This window comes from Acomys russatus, chromosome 19 (genome assembly GCF_903995435.1).
Source record: "Acomys russatus chromosome 19, mAcoRus1.1, whole genome shotgun sequence".
Classification (NCBI taxonomy): Eukaryota; Metazoa; Chordata; class Mammalia; order Rodentia; family Muridae; genus Acomys; species Acomys russatus.
The window spans coordinates 46,594,108-46,606,933 of NC_067155.1; the positions used below are offsets into that span (position 1 = coordinate 46,594,108).

The following is a 12,826-nucleotide window of genomic DNA, read 5'->3' on the forward strand; positions in this document are numbered from 1 at the left end:
AGGTACAGTAATACATACCTATAATCCCAGGACTCAGGAAGGCAAGAGGTAGGTGGATCTCTGTGAGCTAGGGGCCAGCTTGGTACACAAAGTGAGTCTAGGACATCCAAGGCTACACAGAAAAACCTGTCTTGAAAAACAAAACAAATACATACATATATATATACATATAAAATGCTAAAAGGAATCTCTTATGTCATATGGAAAAGAAATGCCTTTTTTCATAAAGCTCAAGAGTAGAGCCAAGCATGGTGGCTCACGTCTATAACCCTGGTAGAAGGGTTACTAAAATTTTGGGGACAGCCCTAGCCTATGGAGTGAGACCCTGAAGAAAGAAAGAAAGAAAGAAAGAAAGAAAGAAAGAAAGAAAGAAAGAAAGAAAGAAAGAGAGAAAAAAGGAATATACTTAAGCCAGAAAAGAGATTTTGTGAAGAAAGGGTTCAGAGGCCAGCCCCATCATAGACTTTTATCCAGCCGTGAGTGGGTTCTGTCTTTTAGGAACCTGGTGAGGTATTAATAGGTCACTTGGGGGTGTGAGACAGACATGGGCTTAAGAACACCACTAAGAACTCTGTTGGGGGATAAGGAGTTTATTACAAGTTATTAACACTGTGGACAGACAGACAGACAGACAGACAGAGAGCATGATAAGCTGGAGTGAGAAACGGGGCACACATGGCACAAGCCAGGGTCTCTTTTGTGAGGGCAGGAGCACAAACCTGCAACCAGGCTCTCCCATGCCCAGGCAGGAGGCAGAAAGTGAGCAGGGCGTAGACGTGTGGCCACCATGGCCCGCTTCAGTTAGCTAACCCTGCTGGGTTAGGGATCCGGCCACACGGAAGCCCGTTAGCCAGGGTCAGGGATCCGGCCACACGGAGGCCGGTTAGCCAGGGTCAGAGATCCGGCCACATGGAAGCCTGCTAGCCAGGGTCAGGGAGCCCGCCACATGGAAGCCTGTTAGCCAGGTCTCAGTAGGAGCCTGCTGGGTTCTAAGGGAAGGCTACTGCTATCCTGCAGCCTGCTGAGCAAGCAGATTCTAGCACTAGAGGGCGCACCTCGGAAGGCTGTACCCGGGCCTGGCTCTAACCACTCTGCTTCCTGGGCAGTCACTATCCCTCATGTTCTCTCCATAATGAGCCAAAACCAAACCAAACCCCTTTTCTTCCTGTGAAGCTGTTTCTGTCAAGAGTCTTGGTCACGGCAGTGCAAAGGTAACTACCCAGGTGTCTAGCTGTAACACAGGAGCGAGAAGAATCTTCCAGAGGACGTGGGACTTGAAGAGACCTCAGGATAAAGAGGTGGCTACGAGGCCAGGAGCAGAGGGGAGACATGGTGGGACAGAGCAGAGGGCCAGGGCTGGAACACAGTGGAGTGTGAGCTCTGTGCCCAAGGAGGTGGGGACATCTTAAGTGGACAGAGTCAGGACAAGAGCGGGACTGGAGATACTGTCCAGATTAGCTATTGTGATGGTGTCTTGATGACACACAGAGAATTCTTTGATTAGGGTTGGGACGAAGGAGCTGGAGGGTGACAGAGGAAGATAGCTGACATCAACCTCTGGACACACACACACACACACACACACACACACAAACACACACACACACACACGGAAGGCACAAAAAGAGAGGAAAGAGGGAGGGAGGGAGGGAGGAGAGAGGGGAGGGGAATGGTAGAGAGGGCACCTGGGATGCAGGCCACAGAGGGAGCTGGGTCAGCACTACGTGAGGTCTGTGCCTCTGAAGGACAGCACTGAAACCGTAACTATTGAATGCTTCACATTTAAGCTTTTATTTTGAAAAATAAAATACAAAAGTCATTAGGTTGTAAATGTATACAGTAATTTCTCAACATCTCTGAAACAATACAATGAATTATTTAAATAATTAAGGTGTTTACCAGTATCCACATCAATACATTGAAACAGGCACGAGTGTTCTACAAAACACTGGAACGTGTACAGACAACCTACTCTGAGCGAGACTGCCAGATTTTGTTAACAGGCCGCCATCTTTCAACTCTCCTTCCCTTGAAATTACAAACTGGAATCTGGTAAGAAAAGACAAGGACAAGAAGAGCTGTGACAGAACTGTGTCCCTGCTGGGCTCCCCCTCTTGAGGGCCATCACTCAGGGAGGCCTCGGGGACAGGAGGCTGGCAGGTGAACAGGAGCGATGGGCACGGACACCTACTTCTCCCAGCAGGAGACAACAGTTCCAGACATTTCCCTTCTGTAGAAAAGGCAGCAGTCATCCCTAGGGCAAACAAATAGCTGGCTACAGGCACGGAGGCATAGCTCACAGCAGTCCTCCTGTAGCTCCTCCCCGCCTGCTTCCTTGTTTGTGCCAGGGGGTGGGTGGGTTCCTGCAGTTCAGGGCATAAGGACAGACAACCATGAGCTGTCGGAGCTTCCGAGAGACAGGCAGGAGGGGCACACACGTCCCCACCTGTGATGTTTCCAGTACCTGCAAATACCTTCAAAGGTACAAAGCAAGACAACTCAGGGGCTGCCTGCCCTCTCCAGTGACGGCGGCAGTCACCTGGGCCTGAAGCCACCACCAATGTCCGACATTCGAAGCAACCATAGTGACTTGTCATCTGGTGAAATGGCCTTGACAAATGGGCTCTGTGGGGTCATTATTCTTGTTGGCACACAAAGGGCCGGGCTTTCCAGTCTCTCAGTCTATCTACATGATCGTTAAAAAACCCCCTCCCAAACGCCACCTCCACAGCTCCTCTGGGCTAGACTCTCTGAAGAAGCCGTGTCGGTTAGCTCTCACCACGCCTCTCTGCTCAGCATACTCTTCATCTTACAGACAAGGAAACATACAGAACTAAGCCACTTGGTGCCATCAAGTGGCACAGCTAAGGCCAGCCCAGGCTGCCCGAGGCCAGTGCTGTATTCTCCTTCTGGACACGTGGCTGTCTCTGGCAGCCCAAGTGGAAAGTCCCACCCAGAAGCGCCCACCAGGCCTCACCTCACTTGTGGGAAGTTCTGGGCTTGGCTACTCGACTTGCTCGGTCTGTTGAAAGAACCAAGAGATAATGTTAAAATCCTTGGGGTTGGTTGCTTAGCAAAAGAAGTGGCTGTTCTTGCCGGGTATGGCTCAAAGGTCTGTGATGCTTCACATTATATTTAAGGTTTAAATCTACAATGATTGAGAGGAGAGGAGGGGGGGGGGAGGGAGGGAGGGAGAGGGGGAGAGAGAGAGAGAGAGGGAGGGAGGGAGAGAGGAGAGAGAGAAAGCCCCTAACCCCAGCCGCCAACTTCCCTTTGTTCCCAGATACAGACTATTTTAAAATTGACTGATCTGGTGTATGAATGGAGAGACGGTTAGCACTCCCCTTGACAAGGATGGAAGAGGCCCTTGGGCCTAACAACACGCAAACACTTAAGGCATTGCCACCTACTTCGTGGCATCTAACCACTGTTAAAGTACTCTGGTGCCTCACAGTTGACCATGTCCCCTGGAGGGGGAGACCTGGTGGCACTCAGAGGAAGGACAGCAGGTTACGGAGAAGAGACTTGATACCCTATGAGCAGATACAGGGGGAGGTAATCTCCCTCAGGAACAGTCATAGTGGAGGGAAATAAGGGGGAAATGGGAGGGAGGGAAGAATGGGAGGATACAAGGGATGAGATAACCATTGAGGTGTAACAAGAATAAATTAATAAAAAAAAATTTTTTTTTTAAATTGACTGATCTGGTAAAATCTGCTATTCTAGCAAGATAGTGGGTCACAGACTAACTGTTGTTTTGTTCGTTTGTTTGTTTGTTTGTTTGTGACAGGGTTTCTCTGTGTAGCCCTGGCTGTCCTCAAACTCAGAGATCCCCTGCCCCTGCCTCCCAACTAGAGACTTGAACCACTACCACCCGGTGTCTAACTGCCGTTTTCTGCTTTTGTAATCAAACTTGCTGCTCGCTCGCTCAAAAAGATGACTAGGAAAACTGCAAAACATTAGACGCTGCCTGTGTGGAGGCAGAACGCATTCACTCGTGAGGCTTGCTTGTACACGGCTAGGAGCTGCATCTTGGGAGCGCTCTCTGATGCAGTCCTGGATCCATGCTGGGGGAAAGTACCTAAATAAAAAATGTCTTCTTATTAAGATGTATTCACTGTCAAGGCGTATCTCTGAGCAATCCCAGATTTGTGACACGGTCTGCTCAGACTTTCAGACAAACTCAGACTGTTTTAAAGAGGGGGACTAAACCCTTGGCATCTCGTGAGTAATATGGATCCTTTGTCCCTCACGAACCCCATGGACCATGTGAGTCCGTTGCGACATGAGATCACAGGGTGGGCCCGTTACCAGAAAGATCAAACCCTGTGACCAGATGTTTGAAACTCTGATTGGGCCTGGCCTCAATTCAAATGCTGGGAGCCAGAGTTCAGAGAACTTTTGGTTCCTGGGCACATGAATAAGCAGAAAGGGCGTGGGCTCTGCTTCCACACGAAGGGGACACACAGCTGTCGCCTGGGCCCTCCCGGCCAGCCTGTGTACCTCTTCCTTAGCTCTGGCCTTTCACTCAGCTATGTGGAACAGGCTGGCTGAGCCTGCAGTGGTCCTGCTGCCTCTGCCTCCTGATTCTGGGATTACAGGCAGGTGCTAGAAACTAGCAGGGCTCTAGTTCCTTTGTCTTGTTGTGATAAGATCTCGTGTAACCCCAGAGGGCCTTGAACACTGTGTAGCTGAAGGTGACCTGAAACTTGGTCCTCAGTTCACAAGCATGTGCCCACATTTGGATCTGCTTCTTAAACTATAATCTTTCTTTTCATTTTCTTTTTATTCATTTAACATGCCCGGGTTTTTTGCGTACATTTCGGTCTATGCACCATATGCATGCCTGGTACTTGAAAAAGCCTGAAGAGAGCATCGGATGCCCTGGAACTACAGTTACAGGTGGTTGAGAGCCACCATGTGGGGTCTGGGGATTGAACCCTGGTCCTCTTGAAGAGCAGTCAGTGATCTTATTCACTAAGTCCCCTATACAGATCCTAAGCCACAATCGTTCATTGTCTAAATGTGCCTGTGTGAAAGAGTAAATAAAGTCACCACAGTAACTTGAAATGCCTATTGAGGCATTTTTAAAACCTTACTGACATACAAGACTTCTTAATTGTCAACAAACTGGTGTTGTATTAAACAATAGTTGTCCTACTGAAGGCCTATTTTCTCCTAGCGCTTGGGAGGAAGCGAAGGCAGCTGTATCGCTGTGAGTTTGAGGTCAGCCTGGTCTGTACAGTGAGCTCCAGGACAGCTAGCACTACCGAATGGAAAGAAACTGTCTCCTAATTCAAAGCAAATTTTATTATTGGGCTGGAGAGAAGTCTTAGTGGTTAAGAGCATTTGTTGCTCTTCCAGAGAATTCAGATTTGACTCACAGCGTACATATGCTAGCTGCTGACGCCTTCTCCTGGCCTCCTCGAGCACCAGGCACACATGGGAGCTCACAGACACACATGCAGGCAAAACATGCATACAATTAAGATAAAATAAGAAAATTTACTATTATTCTTACTATTTTGAGACAGAGTCTCACTATGTAGCACTGGCTGGACTGGAACTCACTATGTAGAGCAGGCTGGCCTTGAACTCACAGAAATCCACCTGCTTCTGCCTCCCAAGTGCTGGGGTTCCAAGGTTGCATCATCATGCCCAATTCTGACACTCATTTTTTTTTAAAGAATTACTTGTTTGTTTACTTGCTTTTGTGTGGAGGGGTTTGTGTGAATGTTCTGTGGAGGAGGTGTGTAGCACAGCACACGTGTGGGGGTTAGAGGACAACTTTTGGGGGTCACTTCATTCCTTCCACCAGTATGTGGCTTCCAGGAAGCAAACCAGGTTGTCAGGCTTGGTGGTGATGCCTGTACCTAGTGAGCCATCTCACCAACTCTAGCATTATTGTTTGTTTATTTGTTTGTTTGCTTAAGATGGGGCTGGGGTGGCCTTGAACTTACCATCTTCCTGCTTCTGTCTCCCTCGCACTGGAAAAACAGGTGTGTGCCACTCTACCCAGTCCTGATAAGTTTTCCCCCAAATGTTTCCTTATTTATTTGTGAATTTTGTTGTTGTTGCCATCGTTTGTTTTGTTTTGAATTTTTTGAGACAGGGTTTCTCTGTGTAGTCTTGGCTGTCCTGGGCTCATTTTGTAGACCAGGCTAGCCTGGAACTCACAGCGATCCACCTGCCTCTGCCTCCCAAGTACTGGGATTAAAGGCATGCGCTACCATGCCCGGCTTCCGCTAAATTTTAATAAGTAAATATTCTCAACCCCATGTGTAATTTATCCTTCAAATTCACGATTGTGTCTTTAGACTGAAGACGTCACCTCTCTAAAGGACATGGGACGTTTTTTTGGATGTCCTGGTTCGCTTCCCTCTGAGATGAGCTGGGTGTGTGCTGAAGTACAGGAAGGCCTGCAGTTTTGGTCTCAAATCCCCTTCCATGCTTTCTTCCAGTTTCTCCTGCCTTTTGGATTGCTTCCTGGCCCCATTTCCACAGCTGTGAGTTACGGTCCATGCAGAAACCCAGCCAGGGCTTCGGGATGACGTGCACACTTTGAGCCTGGCCCGCACTTCCCTCCTCTGTCCATCAGTCAAGAGCACTGGGGTAGACCACGAGTCCCCTGAGAAGACCTTTCCTTTTCCTCCCACTCCTGAGGGCAGACCCTAACTTCCCACTTGTAACACATCCCTAGCAAGCAGCTGTTGGACACATGAAAAGAATGGCAGAGTTAAATATATCCTGCTAAGAATCCACCTCAAAAGCATGTGACCCTCTCTAGTATCACGCCTCAGTCCAGACAGAGTGGTCAGGTAGGGCAGAGCCTCCATCCCTGTAAAGAGACAACGGCCCTGAGCTCCAGATGACAGCCTGCTTGCTTACTCCAGGCTCGCTGCGTGAGGCACAGCTCACACAAACACCTCCAACAGCTCTTCTCCAGCAGTTGTGATGGACACATCACTAAGGACTGAGTTCGGTATGGAGAACAGCACACCTCAGCCCCATGCTGGACAGCAAGGCTACTGCACACAGGCAGGGACCGTCCACTTCTCCCAGCTGTTACACAGGTGACAGGTGATGACAGGACACTCTGTGCCACTTTAGGCACATCTGCCATAACATCCTCTGTTTTTCTCCAACTCGGGACACAATAATGGAATGCTAATGAACAGAAACATTACAGTTGTAATTGTAGATTGGTTTCTCTTTTTGTTTTTGAGTCATGGTCTTCCTACATAGGTCTGGCTGTCCTGGAACTTGCTATATAGACCAGGCTGGCCTCGAACTCATGGACTCACCTGCCTCTACCTCCAAGTACTGGGGTTAAAGGTATGTGCCACCATGTCCAGTGGTTTAAGTTATTTTTAAAAGCATAAGGACTACAAGCCTGTGCTCTTGCTATTTGCTGACAGCCAATTGTTATAAGCAGTATGTATTACATATAGGTCTTTTGAGAACAGTTAAAACTCCACAGATGTGCACAGAATAAAAACACCAATGGTGGCTGCATGCTCTTAAGGCAAAGTAGATGCTCAGGAGGCCGGGCAGGCTTTCTCCGTAGTTATGTGTGAAATACTCTGTGGCCATGTGTGCTATCAGATCTGTTACCAAAGCACCTCCCTAGTTTTGGAAGACCCTGAGCTCTCAAGTCACAACAGGTCGCTTCCACCGGCACACGTCATTGTCCTTTTCTGTGTCCCTTGTTCATTTGTTTATACACTGAGATGGACTCTGGTTTGGAACAGAAGTATGCAGCCTAGGCTGGCCATGGGCTTGTGAGCCCATCTCGGCTGACAGTTGACAGCGAAGGCATAAACCACCATGCCTAGCAGCTTTTATTTTCTTGTTTTCATTTTTCAAGCTTCGTTGTCTTGTCAAAAGCTTACTTTATGGAAGAGGCAGCGCTTACACAACGAGGGGAGGAAGGAGAAGCAGGATACAGTACCTGGGGCTTTTCTTTCAGAAAGTCAGGTAGCTGAAATTCTCCTTTATACACCTGGAAAGAACAGAGCAGGAGTGAGTTTAAGGAAACCGGTGCATCCTGGTGCACAGCTGCCATCTGCAGCCACTGGGCCGCTGTGTCTCTTGGTTAGTTTGGAATGAGAGAGAAACCTGTCGCTGAATTCAGGGGCTGCTGTAGAAACAGACCTTAGTGAGACCCCCTCCCCCCCTCCCGCCCACTCTGATTCCCCTGAAATCAACTGTTCCGGGCCTCCTGGGCTGACTGGGTAAGAAAGGGTGGGGTGTGTCTGGGGGAGGGAATCCAAATTCAAACACCAGAGCATTTCAAACGCCATTCCTATTAGCTGGGAGAGAGCAGGTCCTGGGTGAGCTCCCTCGGAGACCACCTGGCTAGGAGCAAGCTCCTCCTGGCTGCCCATCAATTCTCCAGTTACAAGCCTCGATTTGAGGCAACTTCACTTTCTTCAATTTACCCAAGAACCTTATTAAGATGTGTTAGATGACCCTTAAAGTGACATCTACTTAAAGTTCTGAGATCTTGTCTTTTGAGACAGGGTCATCCCAGACTGGCCTCAAATGCACTCTTTAGCCAAGAATCCCAAGAATCCCAAGAACTTCTAACCCTCCTGTCTCCACAGGCCTGGGATTACAGGCATACATGACTATGCTTGGTTTATACAGTCCTGGGGATCAAATCTTGGACTTTTGGCATGCTGGGTAAGCACTCCACCAACTGAGCTATATCCCAGCCCCAAGCTCGTAAAATTTTATAATGAAAAGCATATTTTCTTTTCTTTTTCTTCTTTTTGTTTTGTTTTTCAAGGCAGGGATTTTCTGTGAAGTTTTAGCTGTCTTGGCCTCGTTCTGCAGACCAGGCTGTCCTCGAACTTACAGAAATCCACCTGCCTCTGCCTCCCGAGTGCTGGAATTAAAGGTGTGTACCACCACCAACTGGCAAAATCTTTTAGATTTATTTTTTATCGTTTTACATGTGTGAGTGTTTTGCCTGCATGTGCATCTATATACCACATGCTCATGTCTGGAACTGAGGAGGTGGTGAGGCTCCATGTGGGTGCTGGGAACTGAACTTGAGTCCTCTGCAGTAACAATAAGGGCTCTTAAAGACTGAGCCAACTATACAGCCCCATTTTTTAAAAAGATCCACTTATTTATTATTATGTATACAGTGCTCTGCCTGCATGTACATCTGCAGGCCAGAAAAGGGCGCAGATCACATTATAGACGATTGTGAGCCACCGCATGGTTACTGGGAATTAAACTTAGGATCTTTGTAAAGAGCAGTCAGTGCTCTTAACCTCTGAACCATCTCTCTAGCCACTCCCCCCATTTAAAAACAACAACAACAACACTACTATTTTAACATTTAAAAACCATACTGAATATCTAACAATGAATATAATAGGAGGAACAGGGAGACTCAATACAGTAGTGATCACCAGTCTCCTTAAATTAGTCCCAATTAAAATCTTACCATCTTTTTCTGGAGAAGGGTGGGAAATTCAAGTCTACTGTAAAGATTATATAGACGTACGTAAGGCATGGGCTGGAGAATCACTCAATTGTTCTCCATGCAAACATGAGGGCCTGAGCTCCATCTCCAGGACCCGCACGGAGGCTGGTTGTGATGGAGCACAATTGTTATCCCAGTGCTGGGGAGACGGTGCAGGAGCATCCCTGAGACCTAGAAGCTGGCCAGCTTAGCCTAGTGAGCAAGCTCCTATTCCTAGTGAGAAACCCTGTTCTCAAAGACACCTGGGGAACAATACCTACACACACACACACACACACACACACACACACACACACACACACACACACACACACAGTGGGTGGGGGAGGTATGCGACCAGACATCAGCATATTGCTACGCTCCTGCAGCCAGGCCACACTATGCTCTAATATATGCATCATGTGGGGAGGGGGTGGATGAGAACGCCACCTGCAGGCTCATATGTTTGAATACTTGGTCTCCGGGTGGTGGAACTGTGGGGGAGGGTTAGGAGGTATGTCCTGGGGTGCCCACACCGGTCCCAATGTGCCCTCTCTCTGCTGCTTGCTGCCATGCTGTCCCTTCACGAGAGACTGTAACCCTCTGAAACCTTCAGATCAGTTAAGCGTCCTCTTTTATGTACTGCCTTGGTGGTGGTGTTTTGTTACAGCAGTTGAAAAGTAACTAATACGGGTATATCCATATGCATATGTAGAGAAAGAGATTAGATAGACAGACAGATACTCGTTCCTGCTAAACTAAGTACCTAATTAAGTATAATTAGGACAATATAGTTTGACATAAGGGCATACAATGTAATAAATTGTCGCTTCCAGAAACAGCAGTCCTGTAGGACAACAGAACCAGAATGCACAAGTAAGCCAGGCACGGTGTGTGTGTGTGTGTGTGTGTGTGTGTGTGTGTGTGTGTGTGTGTGTGTGCCTATAATCCAGGAGGCAGGAGAATCTCAAGTCTAAGGCCAGCCTGAGCTACATAGTAAGTTCAAGGCCAGCCTAGGCTAAAAGCCCAAATGGGCAAGGTATGTTGGTATATGCTTTTAATCTCAGCACTTGCGAAGCAGAGGCAGGTGGCTCTCTGAGTTGAGGTCAAATGAAACAATGTGGTGTGCTCTAGTGACAACTGATCTAGTGTCAAAACAGGTGCCTGTGAGTAATGACTTCTAATCTCTTTAACACTAAAAAAAAAAAAAAAAAAAAAAAGAAGAATCTAGATACCTCAGATTTAAAGCATTGCTTCTGTTCACACTTTTCCTCAAGGCACACATGCTGTCTTACTTTGTATTTGTTTTTTGCAGTACTTATGGAAGGAACCCAGGGCCTTGCACACCCAGACAGGCACTACAGCACTTGCTAGAGCCCAACTCGTTGTTTTAACCACAAAGGCCAAAGACTCAGCTCCCAATCTTTTCACAACTAAGGTCGTACATTAAAATTTTGTCATACATTAGACTATCCTTTATTCTTCACTCCTCTTTCTCTAAACTCACTACAATTCCTGCTTCCTTCCTTCCAATTATAACAAGTACACAGAATTAGCTTAAACACAATTATGTACAAAACTGGATTAATTTTAATTTTCAGTTCCTGATACAATCTCACCAATAGCACATGCTTTGCCTGCCATTCCCCATTGATGCAATTCATTACTTCTGCTTTTCCCTTGAGGAATTACAACTTGGTAGTTTCATGTGCAGAGAAAACACAACTCCAGCCAGGAATGACAATACAGGACGAAAGCCAGCTTTGAGGTTGACATGCTGGGTCCCTCTGGGCTCCTGTGGCATGGGGGAGAGTCATTATCTCCAGGGCAGAAGTGCTATCTAAGAGCTGCGAACATGCGTGTTTACACGTGCTCATCTGACTAAGTATTCTGGCAATCGCCCACATCAGAGTGGGTTCTTAGAAAGTTCAACAACCTTGTCTGTCTGGAAACAGCAGGAGAAACATTAACGCTTCCTGAACTATGAAAAAAAAAAAAAAAAAAAAGCACTAATCAGCTCAGGAGTACAAAAACCCACTCTAAAGAAGGTCTTTAATTAAAAAAAAAAAAAAAAAAAAAAAATTTCCGTGCCATAACTGTTGGATGGAGTCAGAGTGTGCTTAGATCAGACTATCCAGCTAGTCTAAATTAGGGAACTCTTCCCATACAGCAAGCAGTACCCACGTACGGAACTTAGAATCAAGACTGATTTCTACAGATGCTGAGACTCACCGCCAAACATTGGGTAATGTGTAGGGAGTCTTGTGGAAAAATGGGGGGAAGGAGAAAAGGACCTGGGAGTGACAGGAGCTCCACAAGAAGATCAACACAGCCAACTAACCAGGACCCAGAGGGGCCTGTGGAGACTGAAGCACCAACCAAGGACCACCCATGGACTGGACCTAGGGCCCCTACATACATGTGGCTGATGGGCAGCTCAGGCTTCATGTGGGTCCCCTAGTAAGGGGAGCGGAGACTGTCTCTGACATGGACTCTGTAGCCTGCATTTTGGTCACTTCCCCCTGGCGGGACTGCCTTGCCAGGCCACAGGGGAAAAGGACACGCTCAGTCCTAATATGACTTGATGAGCTGGGGTGGATGGGAAGGGGGCTCCCCTTTTCTGAGGGATAGGGGAAGGAAGAGGGGGGAGAGAGGGAGGGAGGGACTGGGAAGAGAAGGGGGATGGGGCTAAGACCAGGATGTAAATTGAAAAAAACAACTTTGATTTCTAAATAAATTAATTTTAAAAGCAACTTTTACTTCAGACCCAGGATGGTGGCACAGGCCTAAATCCCAGAAGTTAAGAGGCACAGAGAGGAGGAGCGCGAGTTTGATGCAAACCTGGTCTACATAGTTTGTTTGTTTCCCTTTTATGTTTACAGGTGTTTTGCCTGCATGTATGTCTGTGTAGGACATTCACGTAGTACTCATGAAGTCCAGAATGGAGTGTCAGATCCCCCAGAACTGGAGCTCCAGGTGTTTGTGAGTCGCTATGTAGGTGCTGGGAACTGAACTTGAGTTCTCTGGAACATCGGGTTCTGAAGAGTACAGTGCAAGATCAGTGTGCTGGCCATGTTGTCAAGGACCATGATAGCCATGTTACTATGAGTGGTGAATGCCCCAAGAACAAGCCACTGCCATCTGTAGACTGGCACCCTGGCCCAGCTCCCACTATTCCACGGAGAGGCTGGGGGGTATGTATGTATGCATGTATGTATATATAAAACCTAAGTCCATCTAGTGTTGCTTTACATACATGTGTTTAGAGCTAACCACTTGGGACTGGATAACATAAGCAGGGGCCTGGCCCTGGAAAACACTCCAATTCTAGGGGATCTGACGATTTCT

The 12,826-nt window shown here is 47.5% G+C and overlaps 1 protein-coding gene and 1 non-coding gene across 3 annotated transcripts in view; one reads left to right on the plus strand and one right to left on the minus strand.

Moving 5' to 3' along the window:
• Nucleotides 1-1,775: 1,775 nt before the first annotated feature.
• Tpst1 (tyrosylprotein sulfotransferase 1) overlaps nucleotides 1,776-12,826 on the minus strand; it is a 64,373-nt gene continuing 53,322 nt past the window's right edge. Inside the window, exons 4-6 of one of the 2 annotated variants that reach the window (XM_051161374.1) lie at nucleotides 7,952-8,002; nucleotides 2,978-3,022; nucleotides 1,776-2,254 (exon numbers count right to left, since the gene is read on the minus strand). In XM_051161374.1, the coding sequence (XP_051017331.1) occupies nucleotides 3,005-3,022; nucleotides 7,952-8,002 (69 nt within the window). In that variant the 3' untranslated portion in view covers nucleotides 1,776-2,254; nucleotides 2,978-3,004. Of the gene's footprint in view, nucleotides 2,364-2,977; nucleotides 3,023-7,951; nucleotides 8,003-12,826 lie in introns of both variants that reach the window. The other variant, XM_051161372.1, reaches the window with a different exon arrangement.
• On the plus strand, nucleotides 3,311-3,433 carry LOC127204053 (U6atac minor spliceosomal RNA). The gene has a single exon (XR_007832409.1). It is a non-coding gene; the product is annotated as a U6atac minor spliceosomal RNA (small nuclear RNA).